This window comes from Nansenia antarctica (genome assembly GCF_963989245.1).
Source record: "Nansenia antarctica genome assembly, chromosome: 3".
Lineage (NCBI taxonomy): Eukaryota > Metazoa > Chordata > Actinopteri > Argentiniformes > Microstomatidae > Nansenia > Nansenia antarctica.
In genome coordinates, this window is record NC_137688.1 from 80,696,423 (window position 1) to 80,717,098 (window position 20,676).

General features: G+C 43.5%; 2 protein-coding genes across 3 annotated transcripts in view; one reads left to right on the forward strand and one right to left on the reverse strand.

The window, feature by feature from the left end:
* The window catches only part of ints8 (integrator complex subunit 8), a 29,062-nt gene extending 20,451 nt beyond the window's left edge, over window positions 1-8,611 (forward strand). For both annotated transcript variants that reach the window (XM_080525864.1, XM_080525865.1), the window contains exons 19-28: window positions 1,750-1,783; window positions 1,884-1,943; window positions 2,671-2,732; window positions 2,963-3,081; window positions 5,692-5,795; window positions 7,011-7,061; window positions 7,181-7,254; window positions 7,457-7,521; window positions 7,868-7,911; window positions 8,416-8,611. In XM_080525864.1, the coding sequence (XP_080381990.1) occupies window positions 1,750-1,783; window positions 1,884-1,943; window positions 2,671-2,732; window positions 2,963-3,081; window positions 5,692-5,795; window positions 7,011-7,061; window positions 7,181-7,254; window positions 7,457-7,521; window positions 7,868-7,911; window positions 8,416-8,532 (730 nt within the window). In that variant the 3' untranslated portion in view covers window positions 8,533-8,611. The remainder of the gene's footprint in view (window positions 1-1,749; window positions 1,784-1,883; window positions 1,944-2,670; window positions 2,733-2,962; window positions 3,082-5,691; window positions 5,796-7,010; window positions 7,062-7,180; window positions 7,255-7,456; window positions 7,522-7,867; window positions 7,912-8,415) is intronic.
* A 649-nt stretch (window positions 8,612-9,260) lies between these two features.
* Window positions 9,261-16,720, reverse strand: LOC308154467 (G1/S-specific cyclin-E2-like; the record flags this gene model as incomplete). Its single annotated transcript, XM_080527627.1, has 8 exons — window positions 9,261-9,392; window positions 11,200-11,357; window positions 12,057-12,168; window positions 12,840-12,974; window positions 14,307-14,402; window positions 15,727-15,873; window positions 16,356-16,491; window positions 16,641-16,720. The coding sequence occupies 8 exons, from the start codon at window positions 16,718-16,720 to the stop codon at window positions 9,261-9,263; spliced, it is 996 nt and encodes a 331-aa protein (XP_080383753.1).
* Between the last annotated feature and the right edge of the window lie 3,956 nt (window positions 16,721-20,676).

Consider the following 20,676-nt stretch of genomic DNA (forward strand, 5'->3'; position numbering starts at 1 on the left):
GTTTTTAAATGATAAAAAAGGAAAAGGGCCCTGTGCAAAAGTTTGGGAACCCTTTTGGATTATTCTTTGTTACCTTTTGATAAGATGATTACTAAGGCCCAGACCAAGGTGATTTACTTGTTAGGGCGAGTAATGAGTCAGGTGGTTGAAGGGTCCAGGGTTGAACTACATATTCTGAAGCAACTCCATGCCTTCTAAAGTATCCCACTGCAGTGGGTGGCTGTTGTGTCTGGTGTTAAAAACCATGGGTTCCTCTAAACAGTTGTCCAAGGATGCCAGAATCAAGATAGTTCACTTCCACCATCAAGGAGAAGGCTACAAAAAACTATCGCAACGTTTCAAACTACCCATTTCCACCGTCAGAAACATCATCAGAAAATGGAAAATAAATGGAACAATTGAAGTCAAGGCAATCTGGAAGACCAAGAACATTTTCTGATGGCCCGAGATCTGGTGAGAAATGTTCAGAAGAACTCACGACATCACTGCAAAAGAGCTGCAAAAAAGAGTAGCAGACATCAGTCTAGTTGTTCACAGGACAACAATACAGCGTACCTTAAACAACAAAGACCTACATGGCAGAGTTGCCAGAAAGAAGCCTTTCCTACAACCTCAACACAAAATTAAGCGTCTGAAGTATGCAAAAGAAAACCTTGAGAAACCTGAAGCCTATTGGAACAATGTGCTTTGGACTGACGAAACCAACATTTTACTTTTTGGCCCAACCAAAGAAGGTATGTTTGGAGAAAACAAAAAGCATTTGTTTAGCAACTGTTAAGCATGGAGGTGGATCCATTATGCTTTGGGGTTGTGTCGCAGCTGGGGGCACAGGCAATATTGTGCGGGTGGAAGGAAGAAAGGATTCCACCAAATATCAAGACATTCGAGAGGCTAATGTTCGAAGGTCAGTCCAGAAATTGAAGTTGAAGAGAGGTTGGGTGGGTATTCAGCAAGACAATGACCCGAAGAATACCTCAAAATCAACCATGAAGTACCTCCAGGAAAGACGGACGAAAGTTTTGCAATGGCCATCACAGTCCCCAGACTTAAATATTATTGAAAATCTGTGGAGAAATCTCAAACATGCTGTGCATGTAAGAAGGCCGAAGGATATTTCTGAGCTCGAGGTGTTCTGCCAGGTTGAATGGGGAAAATTCCAATTCCAAAAACAAGAATTGAAAAACTCTTAGCTGGCTACAGGAAGCGTTTGCAAGCTGTTATAGTTGTCAGAGGAGTTACAAAGTACTAGCTGACAGGGTTCCCAAAATGTTTCCCTTTTTCTGTTTTATTATTTTTTAATCTGTAAAAAGTTACAAATAAAAATTAATCTTGCTTAAAATGTGATGAAATGTGTCATGTTTAACTTTGTACCATTTAGAGGTTAGGTTTGGGGGGCGCTTAGGTGGCGTAGCGGGTTAAGCGTTGACCATGTAAACGCAGGACATATCCTGCATGTCATCCCTCCTCTCTCTCACCCATCCTTCCTGTCTAAATCTCTACTGTATCTGTCAATAAAAATGAAAAATCATAACTTTAGAGGTTAGGTTTGCTTCTTTTCACTTAGATATTAATTGTAAAAGACATTTTGACTAGAGGTCCCCAAATGTTTGCACCCCACTGTATTACATGTTACATTTGTTAATTCAGAGAGACTTCCATAGCTGTAGTTAGTCACAGCATGAATGTACGGAATATTGGATCATATCTCTCTTTCCTTTATGCTCATTATGTTTCCTTTGTCCTTTTTAGGAGTAAATTCATCACTTTCGTCAAGAAGCTACGGGTGAGTAGAATGGTCACGTCTGTGATAGGTGACCTGTATCTGATGCCTCGTGAAGAGAAGATGGTTGGTCAGTCTAAGTTTCATGTCATATCTCCTCCAGGAGCCCCTGGTGCTGACCACCCTCATCTCGCTGTTTGTGAGGCTCCATAGCATCGTGCGGGTACGTACCGTACAGCCCCCTACAGAATGCCTACAGACCTAGTCTACTGTACCTAGCCTACTGTACCTAGCCTATTGTACCTAGCCTACCTAGCCTATTGTACCTAGCCTACTGTACCTAGTCTATTGTACCTAGCCTACTGTACCTAGCCTACTTAGCCTACTGTACCTAGTCTATTGTACCTAGTCTACTGTACCTAGTCTACTGTACCTAGTCTATTGTACCTAGTCTACTGTACCTAGTCTACTGTACCTAGTCTATTGTACCTAGCCTACTGTACCTAGTCTATTGTACCTAGCCTATTGTACCTAGTCTATTGTACCTAGCCTACTGTACCTAGCCTATTGTACCTAGCCTATTGTACCTAGCCTATTGTACCTAGTCTATTGTACCTAGCCTACTGTACCTAGCCTACTGTACCTAGTCTACTGTACCTAGTCTACTGTACCTAGTCTACTGTACCTAGTCTACTGTACCTAGTCTATTGTACCTAGTCTACTGTACCTAGCCTACTGTACCTAGCCTACTGTACCTAGTCTACTGTACCTAGTCTATTGTACCTAGCCTACTGTACCTAGCCTATTGTACCTAGCCTACTGTACCTAGCCTACTGTACCGAGCCTACTGTACCTAGCCTATTGTACCTAGCCTACTGTACCTAGTCTACTGTACAATCTCTCCCTCTTCTCTCTCTCTCCCTCTTCTCTCTCTCTCCCCCTCCCTCCAGGATGATATTGTTAATGAAGTGACAGCTGAACACCTCGCCATCTGGCCCTCATCTCTCGCCAAGTAAGAGCCCCTCCAGAATGAGCTTCCTCTTCCTGTTGCGAATTTTTTTTAGTGACGGGCACAGCTTCTACAGCTTCTCGCTAGAACACTTCAAGATTGTTGATACATTCACCTCAGTTATACGTATGAATGGACACAGCATTAAGACTCTGGAATGTTTCATTCATGCAGGACATGGTCGCTATGATGCTTTGTTTGTTTGTGTGCCTGTCTGTCCGTCTGTCCTCCAGCCTGCAGGCGGTGGATGTGGAGGCGGTGGCGGTGACAGTGAAGGAGCTGGTCTCCTACGCCCTGACGCTCAACCCCAACAACCAGTCCTGGATCATCACTCAGGCAGACATCTACTTCGGTGTGGATCCCTGTGATGCCCAGTATTAGTATAGTGTTCCTAATAAAGGGAGGCCCTACCCAGTATTAGTATAGTGTTCCTAATAAAGGGAGGTCCTACCCAGTATTAGTATAGTGTTAATAAAGGGAAGCCCTACCCAGTATTAGTATAGTGTTCCTAATAAAGGAAGGTCCTACCCAGTATTAGTATAGTGTTCCTAATAAAGGGAGGCCCTACCCAGTATTAGTATAGTGTTCCTAATAAAGGTAGGCCCTACCCAGTATTAGTATAGTGTTAATAAAGGGAGGCCCTACCCAGTATTAGTATAGTGTTAATAAAGGGAGGCCCTACCCAGTATTAGTATAGTGTTCATAATAAAGGTAGGCCCTACCCAGTATTAGTATAGTGTTCCTAATAAAGGGAGACCCTACCCAGTATTTGTATAGTGTTCCTAATAAAGGGAGGCCCTACCCAGTATTAGTATAGTGTTAATAAAGGGAGGCCCTACCCAGTATTAGTATAGTGTTAATAAAGGGAGGTCCTACCCAGTATTAGTATAGTGTTAATAAAGGGAGACCCTACCCAGTATTAGTATAGTGTTCCTAATAAAGGGAAACCCTACCCAGTATTAGTATAGTGTTCCTAATAAAGGGAAGCCCTACCCAGTATTAGTATAGTGTTAATAAAGGGAGGCCCTACCCAGTATTAGTATAGTGTTCCTAATAAAGGTAGGCCCTACCCAGTATTAGTATAGTGTTCCTAATAAAGGGAGGCCCTACCCAGTATTGATTGATTGATTGAAAACTTTATTAGAAGATTTGCAGAAGTAGGTACATGAAAGTACATATTACATACAAGGTCAACTAACAGGATAAAAACCCAAGAAAGCCACTGGCTTATTTCAATTGGGGTCCTTGATTCTCAATTCATCGTTACATGTAAGACAGACAAAAAAGCTAGTACTATCTACAAGATAATACAGACAAATAACTATTACTATCTACAAGATAAACACACATCCATCATGGGAAGAACAATACAACGAAACATAAGGTATGTACAGCGGGTAGGACAGGTGGGGACATACACCACAGGTGGGGGCGGGGGACAAAACACAAATTATGTACAGTGGGTAGTTCGGGTCTTTTAATCTGATTTTTGATTTAGAGGGTCCAGTTACGGATTGCAGCCTCCTGTAAATGTTTTTTGAGAGTGGTTTTGAAGGTGGGCAGTGTTTTGCACTCCTTTAAGATTATAGGAAGGGCGTTCCACATTTTTACTGCATAGTTTGCAAACGAGTTTAACCCCTTGTTTGTGGTGCAACGCGGTTGAACGTGGTTCGTGGAGCTTCCTCTGGTGTTGTATGTGTGGACGTTGTTCACTTTTTGGAAGTATGTTGACAGGTACTTGGGTGTCTTTGTGGTGTAGCGTATCTTGAAGACCAGGCCCAGTGCAAGCTGCTGCACTCTGTCAACTACTCGTAGCCAATCAAGGCTCAAAAAATGAGCAGCGGTTAGATGTGTCCTAGGGTTGAGGCCTAGCAGAAGCCTAACCAGTTTATTTTGGGCTGTCTGGAGTCTTGTTTTATGGGCCTTTGTGGTTCTATAGTACCATGATGTTACGGCATAGTCGAAGTGACATTGAATGAGAGCTCCTGATAGGGTCCTCAGTGTGTTTTTACTGACAAGTGAGGATATCCTGTACAAGAATCTAGTTCTATGGTTCACTTTTTTGATTACTTTTGCTGCCATTTTATCTCCGGAAAGATTTGCCTCTAAGATGGAGCCCAGGTATGTAATATCCTCTTTTCTTGTGATATTAATGTTACCCACTTTTATTTTAAAATTTTCAGCCTTTCTGAGTTTAGATGGGGATCCGTATAGGATGGTTTCAGTTTTACCTAGGTGTATTGATAGTTTATTGTCAGCTAGCCAGATGCAGATTCTACTCAGTTCAGTGCTTAGCGCTTTTTCCACCTGCAATATGTCCCTGTCAGAGACCAGCAGAGCCGAGTCATCCGCGAACAGGAACAAATTGCAATCACATGCTGATGACATGTCATTCACATATATTAGGAACAGTAAAGGTCCCAAAATGCTTCCTTGTGGAACGCCGCAGGTCACTGGGAGGGGGGGGGACAGTGTTCCGTTCACACTAACCACCTGTTCCCTCCCCTCTAAGTAGGATTGCATCCAGCTCACCGATGTTCTATCGAACCCAATTGCTTTCAGTTTATCTAACAATATGTGGTGATCTACTGTGTCGAAGGCCTTCTGGAGGTCCAGCATGACCATGCCGCAGTACTTGCCCGAGTCCACCTCATGGTTGATGTGGTCGTTCAAATAGAGAAGGCATGTGTCAGTGGAATGGGATGTTCTGAATCCTGATTGAAATTCATACATCAGCTTTTTTTCGGTAAGGTACCTATCGACCTGTTCATAAACTATTTTTTCCATAAGTTTCGAGATGGAATTAAGAATAGAAACAGGTCGGTAGTTGCCTGGGTCTAATTTGCTTCCTTTTTTATACAGTGGGTATATTAGTATATAGTATAGTGTATATATATATATATAGTATATACTATCTCTCAGGTGCTTGTTAACTGATGTGTTTGTGCTCCGTGTCTCACAGTGACCAGCCAGTACTCTGCTGCCCTGCACTTCTACCTGCAGGCCGGGGCCGTGTGTTCTGACTACTTCACCCAGGCCGTGCCCCCCGACGTCTACAACGACCAGGTCAGGAGAGCAGGGCTCTGGAGCCCCACTACACAGCACTCAGTCCTGCTGGGCGCTGTAATAATAATAATAATAATAATAATAATAATAATAATAATAATAATAATCAGAGTCCCCGCGCTGGTCTTAAAAAGCCTTAAAGTCTAAAATCCAGCAATGCGATTTATAAGGCCTAAAAAACGAGGTGCCAGGTATTAACAATTAGATTAGCTTGTCCTGCAAGGAAATCAGTCCGACCACATCTATTTACACAGAAATGCAAATTTACTTTTGAGTAATTATGGGACTTGTTTATTTTATATTAATTATTCTTCAGACTTTTTTGTCTGTATGGCAGTGAAATCCCTAATTTCATCACCTCGAGGATGACAAAAAGCTATCATATGGTGGTGTGAATAGGTCTAAAATTATATTCTAAGAGGTCTAAAAAAAAAAATACTTAAAACTTGTAGGAACCCTGAATAATAATTAATTGTATTTATATAGCGCTATATGAGCACATAGAACACAGAGTTAACGAACAAGCACAGGGAACAATTAACACAGCAATGTCCAGGGAGAACAGGTAGGTTTTGAGGTGGGATTTAAAAGTGGAGAGTGAGGGTGAGTCTGAGTGGCTGAGGGAGAGAGTTCCAGAGGCGGGGTGCAGTCGTGAAAAGCACGGTCTCCGAAGCCTTTGAGTTTGGAGGGTGGGACAGTGAAGGGAACAGTGGATGAGGATGGGAGGGTACGGGTAGGGCGGTGGGGGAGGAGGAGGTCAGTCAGTCGTGCTGGGCGCATCAGCCAATGGCTGCTTGACACGTTAGTTACTTGACAGTTTCACTGTCCTCTGATGCGGTTAGCTGATGTGTTAAACACTATCCAGGCGTTAGTAGATCTGGCGTTGTAGCTGGCCTGGAGCGAGTGTTCGTGAGGGTGGTGTGTTACACCCTGGCTCGCTGTGTGAGTTGTGAGAGACAGAAGAAAAAAAAATATGTATTTTGTCTTTTTAGTTGTTTTTTTCCTTCTATCACGGAGACTGCCAATGGCCCCGGGCCTGAGCTAGATTACTCTTCCCGCTACGACTGGTGAACTGATGATTCACTTGCTTAGTCAAATGTATTGATTGTAAGTCGCTTTGGAATAAGGCGTCTGCTAAATGCCAAAAATGTAAATGTAAATGTGAGAGGCTTTGCACTGTATTTACCTTTACCATCCCTGTCTGTTTCCTTGTAGGTCCTGAAGAGAATGATCAAGTGCTGTTCCATGTTGAACTGCCACACACAGGTTAGAACCTAGTCAGAAGTGTGCGTGCGTCTGTCTGTCTGATGAGTTCTACTCTTATCCTGTAGGTTGATATCTGTGATGAGGATTTCCATGGCTGACTGGGCTTTCTTGCTGATTAGGTTGCAGTTCTGTGTCAGTTCCTGAGGGAGGTAGACTACATGACGGCCTTCAAAGCTCTCCAGGAGCAGAACAGGTACAGTAGGACGTGACGTGCTGGTGGTTCATAACAAAGGGAAATCACACACATAATTCACATTCTTTTTTTTGTTTTAAACACATTTTCAGTCAAAGCGCAATATGCATGAAGTCCTTACCCAGTGATGACCTTTCATCTCATCCCATCATTCTTTTAAATAAAAGAAACACTGTTACTGTTCTGTGTCTTGTCTTTCCAGTCACGACGCCATGGACTCCTTCTATGACTACATCTGGGACGTCACCATCCTGGAATACCTGACTCGTATCCTTCAAACCTGCTATGGAGATTCATTGTGGTTGGACAGGATTACTGGGTGACCGTGGATGGTCCTCTACTGATGGTCCACTCATCTCCAACCAACCGTTTCACATTAAACCTTCCCCTTCCCCCATTGTCTTATGACAGTTAGTGACTCTGCCCACACTGGTAGGTCAGGTGAAACACCTAACGTAAGACAATGACCCCCAACCCTGCTCAATTGGTTTATTCCAAGTGAGTTGCTGCTTCAGTCTACAGATGCTCACAGTACTAAACATGTTTAACTTGTAAAGAATACGCAGACATGTTTCCCCCATAACTGTGTATGTAGACTTAACTGTGTATGCAGACATCCACCATAAAAGGGGTGAGAGTGAGAAGAGACAGATTGCAGTAAGTAGCTGTTTATACAAATACAGTTCCATTCTTAAATGCAAAGCATGTATAAGGTATGTATAGGTAGTCAGCCACACATCTGATGGTTGCTATGGTAACACCTTGACTAGACATGCAATATATTCTGTGCGTTTTCTGTCATCACCTCTGTCTCAGAACACATTGGAGAAGGTCTCAGGTTTCTTACCTTTGACTTTCTCCTCAAATGCGTTTTGAGGCGAGGAGCGACTTGAGATTCTGCCAAACCCCCCAGTGGCCCGAGGTCGGTCTCAATTTCCAAGATCAGCTCAATTTCCCCGATACAAAAAAAAAAAAAACTATGCCAGATAAATCTGATCCTGAATCATATATTTAAAAAAAATCTGGAACTTGTAGAAAAGTGTTTTAAATACTGCGCCCTGCTAACACTACTCTCATTGTCCCAATCTGGAGGAGAAAAAGAAAACAAATGAATAAGAAATGTGCTAAAAAGCAGATGATGACCTCTCCTCTCCTCCTCAGATCAAGGCCATCGGACAGACGGAGCTGAACGCCAGCAACCCAGAAGAGGTTCTGCAGCTGGCCGCTCAGAAGAGGAAGAAGAAGTTCCTGCAAGCCATGGCTAAACTCTACTTCTGACCTAGGTTAAACACGACCAGGCAGCATAAGGAAAAAAACAACAATGTACATTTTATTTTTGTGGTAGAAAATAAAGATTTTCAAATAAATACAGTTCAGTTGATCTTCTGTACATTTCTACACATTTTACTCCCTGTGGTCAGATGGCAGTCCCCACCTTGAGGTATACAATCATGTCCTGGTTTCACAGACAGCACACATTACATAAATAATTCTTTGAATTACAATAAGCCTTATGCAGTGTTCAAGTTCAACAGATTTCACTTCTGTTGGTTATTTTCATATTGATATACACAAAACAATCACAACTTTCAGCAATTCATGTAATGTAATCGTCCAGACATATTTACAATTCTTTTAGAAATCAAATGTTTTACGTCCTAGTAAATGGCAGTGGGATTTTAAAAAACTAAAAACTAAGACCATTCTTATCTAAGCACACATCTAGTTGGTCGATACAACCCTTAACACTTAGATGGGAGGGCGTCCATCCCCCTCCTGTAAGTCAGAGCCAATTTTAACTATAAAATAAAACTTTGGCCAGAATTCAAGTTCATATCAGATACACTCATATGCAGACATGTCCACTAAGCAACGGGCCCCATCCGTCCAAACCCAGAAACTGGTTCTGAACAACCAGATTCCTGGGCCTTGGTTCGAAAGAGTTCTGCAAACTCTGGTGGTTATTTGTTTGGTCCCTGACGACAAAAAACAAAACAAATGTCTCCTCAGTAAACAGGCCCGTGTCCTGCAGTCGCCTGGATCTGAACACCACAGGGTCTCTGACAGCAGGTCCAGTAGCCTGAGTTCTTCCTGCTGTCGTTCTGCATCAGGTCAGTCTTCAGAACCTCAGCCCAGTCCTTCCAGGATCAGTGTGACGTGGGTTTCTCTGTGCTGTTGGGTGGAGTTAGGAGCTGGCTCTCAAGCTGGCTCTCAAACCCTCTCTCTTTGGCCTCATCCTGAAATCACAAAACAGACCCAGTTCACCCACCTCCTCCTGCGGCAGAGCACAATACTGTAGGAAAGTGTTTCACCTCCTAAACCCTCCAGACAACTGAAAGTCACACACGGAAATGGATCCATTTTCTAAATGTATAGATTTTGTTTATAATCTATACGTGTTTGATCTATTATATGATCAAACACGCTCTCAGAGCTTTCTACATTTCCACAGGTGTCTACAGACTTGGGCGAAGCTGTTCAGCTACTATGCTCCTCACACATGGAATGACCTTAAAACAGCCTGAGATTGTGGCCTGGGGCGGTCCAGTGGTCTAGCACCGTGGTCTCCAGTGCACACATATTATGCCCATGTCTGCATGGGTTTGAGTCCGGCCCATGCCCTGCTGACATGCTTTCTCTCCTTGCTTTCCTTTCTGTCTTCACTATATCTGTCCCCCCAAAAAAGAAGAAAAAAAGCCTGCGATTGGAGCACTTGGTCCCTGACACTACTTCTAAGTCCTTGGGTAGGGACCAGCTCAGAGACTGTTTGCTGTTGATCAAGTTATTCATGTGTGTATCTTAAAGGTGCTAAACATGTTTGTATTGTAAATGGGGCACACCCGCAAAAGAGACCTGGGGCCGGTTGCATAAAGATAGATTAAGACTGGTCTAAGCCACTATTAAGACTGCCTGTTGCATAAAAAAACAAGACTGGCTTATTTTGAGGTTAGAAAGTTAGCCACCTTCCCCCTGGCTAAGCTTGATTTAAGAGCTGTGTTGCTATGGGAATGGGTCAGGGCTAGTAGCTAGCTAACACTAACTCCAGTGTGGTAAACTACTTAACTGGTTAAAACTGCTAAGCAGTATACTTTTCTCCACATTATATTCCTCCAATATACATAAGTTTTGAGCAGAAGAAAATGTAAATTAAAATGTAGTTTCTCTCTCATATCTTCCGCCACTGGGTGTAGCTGTTTCGGCCCCCATGTTTTTTTCTTTGTGTGTCTTATTTTTACCTAGAATGCATTGTGTGACAGGCTATCTAAGTCAGTCTTACTTTAGTCACTCATAGGCTAGCTTTATGCAACAGGAAAAAATGTTAGTCTATAGCAAGACTGACTTAAAGTGAGATCTAAGACTGGGTCTATCTTTATTAAAGTGAGATCTAAGTCTAAGACTGGGTCTATCTTTATTAAAGTGAGATCTTAGTCGAAGACTGGGTCTATCTTTATTAAAGTGAGCTCTTAGTCTAAGACTGGGTCTATCTTTATTAAAGTGAGCTCTTAAGTCTAAGACTGGGTCTATCTTTATTAAAGTGAGCGCTTAGTCTAAGACTGGGTCTATCTTTATTAAAGTGAGATCTCAGTCTAAGACTGGGTCTACCTTTATTAAAGTGAGATCTAAGTCTAAGACTGGGTCTACCTTTATTAAAGTGAGATCTAAGACTGGGTCTATCTTTATTAAAGTGAGATCTAAGTCTAAGATCGGGTCTAACTTTATGCAACCGGCCCCTGGCCTCTCCCTGGATACATAGCTGTTCAGTAAAGCCCCCCTGTCTCAGGGCGCGGCTAGGGCTACTCACCAGCATGGACGGGTACTCTGTCTCAGGGGAGGCTAGGGCTACTCATCACCAGCATGGACGGGTACTCTGTCTCAGGGCGCGGCTAGGGCTACTCACCAGCATGGACAGGTACTCTGTCTCAGGGCGGGGCTAGGGCTACTCACCAGCATGGACAGGTACTCCGTGTGAGTCTGGATGTTGTGCCTGTCGTCGGAGGTGACTTTGGCAAAGTCCTTCAGCTCCACCCTGCTCCACCCAGCCACGGTCTCCACGAAGGGAGCCATCCAGTCTATACAGCTCTCCATGTCCTCCCACCTCAGGCCTGGCAGAGAGAAGAGCAGTCTGTTGAGCCATGATTCATATATACAGTATATACTGTATATATATATGCATTTTAATCACTTTTTTTGTGGGGGGGGGGGGGTATTTGGCCAGCCCTGCCACTTGTGTCCCATGTGAGAGACTTTTCTCCCGTGCAGACAACATAGTGCAAACGTGGGCAGCCTTGAGCTGTGAACATGTAAACAGGCTGGTTTGTCTCAGCAGCTGGCTGAAAGAGAAGCAGAAGGAGTAGCAGGCTTAGAGGTTCCTGACACCAGTGGGTTTGTTGTTACTGTGAAGGGTACTGCTTTTTTGTTTGTTACCATTTTAGATGGCACTTGTGACTCTGTTCAACTGTTGGTCTGTTTATTATTTTGACCAAGGATATTTGGGTGGGGAGGGGGGGTGGGGGGGTGGGCAGGGTTAGTGTAACATTAAGTTAGGTACATTGTGTGATCTGTTGGTCTGTGTAGCTAAAATAAACAGGATGATTCATTGATTCACTCGTATACCAAATTCAACTATCCATTTGAATTGAAAACTGTTGCTTCTCGTGCGATTAATTAATAAAATGTTGTTTAATCGCGTCCCACCTCTAATATATATAGCCTACATGATACAAGATATCGGAAAAAAACTAAAAAGGTCAATAGTGAGTTCTTGTACTGTGCCAAGCAGCGAGAACAGTCTGGGGTCTTACCACAGGCCTTCCCCACCACCTCGTAGGGCAGGAAGTGACACAGTGCCGAGGCAGCCAACACACTGTACTCAAAGTCCAACGAGTTGATGTCCAGGATGCACAGATCTAACAGCTGAGAAGAGAACCAACAATATCAACATAAAGCATGTCCCCCCCCCCCGCTTCCCTCCACTGGTTATGTGCATAACAAACAAAAACACACCAAAATAATTGAGTAAAATTGCCCTTGATTGTGATAACCGCATGTTGATTGTATGTCTGTGAACACGGTCTTCTTACTGTGTGTGTCTGTGAACACCGTCTTCTTACTGTGTGTGTGTGTGTGTGTGAACACCGTCTTCTTACTGTGTGTGTGTGTGTGTGTGAACACTGTCTTCTTACTGTGTGTGTGTGTGTGTGTGAACACTGTCTTCTTACTGTGTGTGTGTGTCTGTGAACACCCTCTTCTTACTGTGTGTGTCTGTGAACACAGTCTTCTTACTGACTCTGTGTGTGTGTGTGTGTGTGTACACCGTCTTCTTACTGACTGTGTGTGTGTGTGTGTGTGTGTGTGTGTGTACATGAGACATGTCCATGTTACGGCATACTGGATAACAACAAGTCCTAACAGGATGAAATAAGTCATCAACTGACTTCTGGGTATTCCATCAACGTCGCTTTCGATAAGTCTCGTGGCTGGATTTGTCTCGTGGCTGGAATACCCCCCCTGGTGTTTGGAGGCTCAAGCCCTAACCGACGAGCCCTGGTGGCGTCAGACATGGTGGTGTCAGCGGACGTACGTACCCGTGTGACCTGGACGTACTCCTCCTGGGGGAACTGGGGTCGCAGGACGTCCGCCAGGTCGCTCAGCGAAGCCATCTGGATGTAGAGCTTCAGCCACGACACCAGGGTCTCCGGACAGAGGCGCCAACTCAGCGCCTGCAACACACACGTCAAGGCCCGGGTCAGAACACACGTCAAGGCCCGGGTCAGAACACACGTCAAGGCCCGGGTCAGAACACATGTCAAGGCCCGGGTCAGAACACACGTGGCTGCTAGTGGGGGTTCAGTGACAGAGGACTCGTTGCTGGTGCGTTAGTAAAGGGTAACCACACAGTTAGTACTCAAAAGGGTAATCGCACACTATACTGTTTGATGAGGCATTTATGCGCTCCTCTAATACTTAAAGCTTCCCACCCAGATGCAGCATTGGGTTGTGTGTAGCGCCCCCCAAAGGCCGGTTCTGAGACAGCCAAGGACCACCTGAATACAGCATGCACTTTGAACCTTTGCATATTTACATTTTACGCCGTTTAGCAGACGCCTTTCTCCAAAGCCACTTACAAATACAACATGTGTAAAATGTTTACCTCTTGAAATGGATTTGTAAGTCGCTGTGGAGAAAGGCGTCTGCTAAACGGCGTATATGTAAATATGCAAAGTTTTAACGTTAAAAAATGTTTTGATAGGGCTTTCACACCGGCAAAGAACCGTGCCGGTTTGCGTTCGCGTTTGGGAACCTCTGAACGTTGGTGCTGTCTGGCGAACGAGCCCGCGTTCACACCAGTGTAACTAGCGTTCACGCATGTCCGCGCGTGTGTGTGTGTGTTTGCTGAGCATGTGAGGAAGATGACATAATGAAACTTTTGATATTGTTTTTGATCACTAATGATAAGATTGAGATAAGATTAAATTTAGTCTCCTTCCTTCTTGCTGGTCTCTGCAGCCTAGAATATGACACACCCACTGACGACGTGACTGTTCTACGTTTTGGTTCGCGCTTGAGAACCACTATTTTATGGTTCCCGCTGCGAACCAACATTTCAGTCTCCGAACCAATTGAGTTTCGGTCTGAACGCGCCGGCCGGTTCCAGACTGGCACGGTTCTTTGCCGGTGTGAACGCCCTATGAGTGGGGCAGTCCCACTCATTTGTCTTTTTATTGGATAGAGAAGATAGACAGGAAAGTAAGGAAGACAGGAAAGTAAGGAGGAGAGGGCATATCAGCAGGGCGTGGGCCGGATTCGAACCCATGCCGACATGGGCATATGTATGTACTGTAGACCGTGGTGCTAGACCACTGGACCACCCCAGGCCATGGTGCTAGACCACTGGACCACCCCAGGCCATGGTGCTAGACCACTGGACCACCCCAGGCCATGGTGCTAGACCACTGGACCACCCCAGGCCATGGTGCTAGACCACTGGACCACAATATGCAAAGTTGAAGTGTATACCAGCCCCCCGGCATGGCCCTGACCCCTGACCCTACCTTCAGGACGATCAGCTCCATCTGAAGGATCTCCTCCTCCTGGCAGGCCCCGTCCGTCACGTACGCCAGCTCGTGCAGCTTGGGTGGGTGGATCTCCTACAAGAGAACACCAGGCACGCCACTTAGCAGGAGCTTTTCTTTTCTTTTTCTTTTTTTAAATGTTTTTATCCCAAGCATCTTTACAGAACAGCGAGTATAGGTTTCAAGAACGGCTGCTTCCCACTGCTGTTTCTCCCCTACATGACAAAAATAACACAGAACTAAAGCCCAATTTATGCTTCTGCGTCGAAGGTGTACTCACAGCGGCATAATAGCGATCAAAAAACGTATTTTTGTTGTAAAGAAAATGTCTATAATGCATTGAAATGACAGTAAACTAAGATAATAAGATGGTTATCATAATTTTTCAAATCTTTATTAATAAGTAATTACAGAAAGTTAATGACATTTCTGTCATGACTTCCGCACTTACGAGAGAGTCTGAATGTGACGCTACCAAGCGGACCAATCACAGTTCTTATAGATAACTTTACATTAAATATGTCTATCATAAATATCATTGAACAGCCATGGGCTCCTTGTAACTAATCATTTATTTCTAAATAAACAGGATTGTACATCTCGTAAATGTGAATCGCGCTCCTTATAGGAAGGCTGTGCCTGACGCTTCCATGGGGCGCTCCGTTGGAACGGTGTACTCATAGCGGCATAATAGCGATTTTGTTTGTTTGTTATGCTTGTTGTAAATAAAAGTTCTATGATGCATTGAAATGACATTAAACTAAGATAATACGATGGTTATCATTTTTCAAATCTTTATTAATAAGTAATTACAGAAAAAGTAAATGACATTTCTGTCATGGCTTCCACATTTTGGTCTACGAGAGTCGGAATCATGTGCTACCAGGCGGACCAATCACAGTGCTTACGGTTGCGTAGTTACATTTTTGGAGAGGTGCGCGTCAACCTACACCGTAGCCTACGCAAGCCAACGCGTAGGCTACGCCGTCGATTTTACACAGAAGCATAAATTGGGCTTAAGGATATGGCTGTCTTCACCTCCTCTCCCCCCCCCCCCCCCCCGCCTGCTGCCGTCTGACACCCTGTGGCTGTGTGTGAAGCCCAGGCGGGGTTTATGCATACAGGCAAGAATGCGTTTGAAGAGGGGCGGTGGGGGATCGCGTCAATTAGCTTGAAGTGGGTGTGAAGTGTAATCTTGTTGGGTTGGGGGTGGGGGGGTGCACCGACCACAAACCAAACTTTAAGGACCAAAAGATTAGTTGTAGTGGGGAAAACAATATTCCCTAAGCACTACATAAAAAAAGAGGGGAGGAGGTACATTTCACTACGTGCAACACAAGAGCCGCACGACACAAAATGGAGGCCAGACAGAGACTTCAGACCAGGACCAGGCCGTTACCTCAATTTTAGAAGCGATGAATAGAGAGGTGATTCCAATCAGCTGCAGCCGGTCCTTGGCCACGTCCACTTGGGTCGACATGAACCTGTCGAAGTAGTCCTGCGCCAGGTAGAACGTCTGGCGGTGGAGCGTGTACACCTCGCTCACCTAGGGAGACAAAACCAGACACTGTAGAGACATACAACCGCTTATTCATTCATTCAACCTTTATTTAAACTCGAGTCCACTGAGGTTCCCCTCATTTACAGAGACGACGAGTGACAAGATCAAATAACATAGTAGATCAAAACAAGTAAAACATAATCACATGCACAGGATAAAATCAAGAATAAAAAAAACAAGGATGAGAGAATAAAAAATCTGCTAAAACTGAAGTGCAGTGATTCTAGATCAAAACCTTGAACTGTGCAAAGTTTGGAAGTACATCAATCTTTAAAGTGCGTTGCAGATCATTCCAAGAGCTAGGAGCACTTATCCGCTCCTCCACCCATGACATAAAAACAAACAAACACACAATTTGTTTGTGTTTTTCAAAGAGAAGAGCTTTCGAGGAAGAATTTCACTTGGATAGTCAGTCATACACTTCCCTGCACATCATGACAACACAACACGGTTGTTATCACACACACCTCCAGTAACCAGTCCAGCAGGATGGCTCTCATCCGGGGCTGTATTCTCGGGTGCTGCTCTAAGAAGCTCTTGCTGTGGGTGTATTTCAGCTCCTTGATCAACATCTTCTCCCACACGTCATTGGGACAGCCCCAGCTGAAGAAACACAAACAGAACATGAAGTAGGCCTGTGGTCACAGCTGTAAACCATTCTAGAGTTGGATTTTGTACGCTTTACAAATTAGAAACAGAGGAAATCCGTCTTGTGTCATTCAGAGGTGGAAGAGAGCTGGGCCACTACTTACCTAAGGAGGGGGAGAGGGGATGGTTGTAGTGAGAGGTTACTGGAAGTCAGGGTCTCATAGCTTGGCTCTTCACAGGTCATCTCAACCTCCTTCACAGGCGTTTCGATGAGAACACAGGGGTTGTGGACTCCCTCAAGGACCAACTGGCTCTACAATATACATCACAGTTAATATCAGTTATGAATGCTGCTGGCTTGACAAAGATAATCACTGGCATGCATAGCACTCTGCTAAGCACACATTGTGTCCATGATGCATGTATTATTTGTACCTGAATTTCATTTTGACGTTTTAACAAGGTCAGGGTCTTCTTTTTGTTGTTTTGCTGAAATGAAAAGGTTATGTCAGACAACCCAGCAGTTTACATAAAGTTGAACTGGAACTTTAGACATATTTTCCTTCCTTACCTTTGTAATCTTGCCTCTATGTATTGGGGCATTTTCAGATCTCCCTTGCAAACGACCGCTGCAAAACAACATTCACTTCATTATGACAGAAAGCAGTTTAAACATGAACATCAGGGCCTAACAAGTCTAACTAGTGACTTTGATCAGCTAGTGATGAGTGCTACTAGCTGCTAGCTGGCGCCTGATCTTACCTCCGTCTAGTCATGATTGGTGAACGATGATTAAAAGAAAGCAGCTTCTTTTCTGTACAGGAAATATAAAAGCAGCTATTAGTAGCTGATCCCAAACATACATCATAACATTGACTTGAAAAAATGAAATAGGAAAGGATGAGCTCAAGTTGTTTAGCTTAGCCACAGTGTAAACATACGCGCCAACATCTGCCTGGCGCGAGATATCATCAGGCAACACCACCCAGGATCTACCCGCGAAAACCCACTAGTCATGTCCTAAACATGTAACAAGTTACCTTCAAAAGGTATACATACATGCACACGTGTACACACATGTATCACTTCTGATATAACTGGATATAACTGTTAGTTTAAGACCAAACTGACCCAACAGACAGAGAAGCTTTAGGCGCTAGTTTGGTTTGGCTCCCTCCAAAACTACTAGTTAGCTGCTACTGAGCTAACTTGATCTGATCATGACTAAAACATGGTAGCAAATGTCACAAAGAAGCACAATTCTATCCACGTCTGGATATTAATCATCACTACATTAATGATTGACTATTAGGATACTAAAGGTAAACAGGTAAGGTTAGATAGCTGGCTTAGCTAAGCCTACTAGTGAGTCTCTCTGTCCGGTCACATTCGGATATAAGACAAACTAATACTACTATAATACTACACATTAGTTGGAGAACTCTATAGATAGGATTCACGTAAGTCTAAGACATACAATCAGACATACTTATGGAGCAGTAAGTTACCTGTAGGAGCTGTGGGGTCAGCTGCTGGTCCTCTGGTAGATCAGATCAGTCTGTTCACCGGCGCGCCAAGCAGTATTTATCTCCCGGTTTGTCAGGTCAATGCGCATGTGTACTAAGTTGGACAACAAACGCTTGAAATGTCCCAATTCTTTTCCTCTAAAATAGATATCCTATATAATAGTCTGCTGCTAAACTCCCTAGAATATATAGATTTTGAGCCTAAAATGTCCCTAAACACAATTCAACAGAGGTATCAAAAAGTACCGGCAGATAGTTCAATACAAACTCAGTCAGGGTCGTGTTTCTTTTAAAGCCTATCGATTTTTAAAAATGATCTTCGCCATGTCATATTCCACACTATCACAAATGCACTATTGACATAAACTATTAACATAAACTATTAACATAAACTATTAACATAAATCTTCATTTAGACATATTTGATATCTTCTAATGTCAGTGTGTTTGAGTGTCGTAGAGTGTAGAGTCCTTCTGACCAATAGGAGAGAGAGCACAAGGGACAACATCCCACCGGGGCGGAGCTACAGACCCTTCTGACCAATAGGAGAGAGAGTACAAGGGGGGCGGAGCTACAGACCCTTCTGACCAATAGGAGAGAGAGTACACCGGGGCGGAGCTACAGACCCTTCTGACCAATAGGAGAGAGAGCAGGGGGAACAACGTGCTTCTGGCTCCAGATGTAAACAGATGTAAGCAGATCTCTGCTCACTTCCCCTAGTCTGTGTTGCTGTCATCCCCTCGGTCCTAGGATGTGTGGTGGAATCGCTCAAAACAAAGATAATAAGACCGCTTTAATAGACAGCGTCTAATAGTCTACGCCTGTGCTAAAATCACGGTATTTCGCCCGGTTCGTTCCCGTTAGTTTCAGCGTGCCGGTGCCGGATGGGGTAGGCGGGATTTGCACTTGTGTTTTCTACCATTTCAAATGCTGCGGTCCCTTCCCCAGATGTGTGCACTCCTAGACTTCCAAGAAACGTCATTGCAGATAATACAACTATTTTTGATATTACCTGTGCTGCAGTGGAGGCTGGTGACTTCCAGAATTGGGGAGGCCAAATTTTTTTCCGCTTGCTCGCTTCACTCGCGATGGAATGTTCCCTGTTCTTCTTATCTGTCTTTGTTAAACATTATTAATTTGTGTTTGGCGGTACTGAAGGGATTGGGACACTCTCAGGATGGTGGATGAAGCAGCTTTTATTGCCTGCACAATGGGCTGATGGGTAATAGAGAGAATCGAAAACTCAATCAAAGGCTCTCATGTGAAAACCACACCTACATACGCCGGACAATCTAAAACGAACGCTCATGTACATTTTCACTTTCATATTTGTCAACTTAACTCACCAGGCCAGCCACAAGAGGATGGGTCCCACCTCTGTGCTTCATCTCAAGGTTCTCAGGTTCCTCCCTCGTGGCATTGATATGTTTATTATTTTATATTTTTTAAAGGGGCCGGGGAAAGAATTCCCACTGTTTCCATCATGCATAGACCATCATGCATAGACCATAATGCATAGACCATCATGCATAGACGCTCAAATGGGTTTCTGGTTTCACCCTTTCATCACTCCTGAAATGTCATGAACGTGTTTATCTGTTAGACAGCCTCTGTTGATGTTGTTGACATGTATCCCCTCAATTGACTGCATTGGAAAGGAATGCTGATACACTGCATTAGTGGCCTATTAGGTCTAGTGTGTGTGTTTCTAATTGTGTTTCATTTAGCTTGTTTCTCTACTTTTAGTTCTAAGGAGCTCAATGCTCATAGACTAGACTGAGTTCATATTCACCCAGCTATACTGTCTGCTTTGGTAATCAAAGTGGAGTAGAATGCATTGGATCTTTTACCTATCATGAGGTGCTTTGAAAAATAGTTTACTTACTTGAAGTTCTTGCCATGTTGTAGGGAGAATATTAGTGTTCGGACAGAGAGTCAACAATTCAACTGGTTTCAGTAAGCCCCAAGATGTATAACAAAAAATATATAAGTGGGTCATTTTTTTTATACGGTGCCTTTTCCGTCCCCAGTACTAAATCATGTTGTATTTTGTCTAAATTTGGACAAATACTAATTCCATTAGGTTTTTCATGTATAGTCAATTGTTATTTATTATGAATACAATGATATGGGCTTCTAAGTTGTTGTTTTCTACATTTTAAAAGCTTTGGTTAAAGATGTCAATTGGATTTTGCATGGGATTTGGGATGTCCCCAGTGTTGTTCATTCAACTTCAATCCAAAAAATAACTATTAAAAACATATACATTTCCAAATATGTTATTATTATTTTATTTTCCTGATCAATATCTATTGAAATCCAATATAGTTTTTATCCATTTTTTTAAATATTTTGTACAAAAATTGAAGGTTTTGCTTACAATATTGCTTGTCCCTGCGATCACTGTCCACCCTGTTATGCTGTGTTAATGTCCCTTTTAAAAGAAAACCATATTTCTCAATCACATCACTCTCATGAGGTGACATCACATCAGTGGAGGGGATTTCAAATGTAGTAAGCTGTGTGATTTTCTACCTCTTTTACCATCTGATTTGTACGTTTTTATCCAGTGAGTTTAATGTGGTTGACCATAACGTGTCCACCCTGTTATGCCTAAATATTGAGGAGATCAATCAAATTGAATAATTTCAAAAAAAGTATTTAGTGCAAATT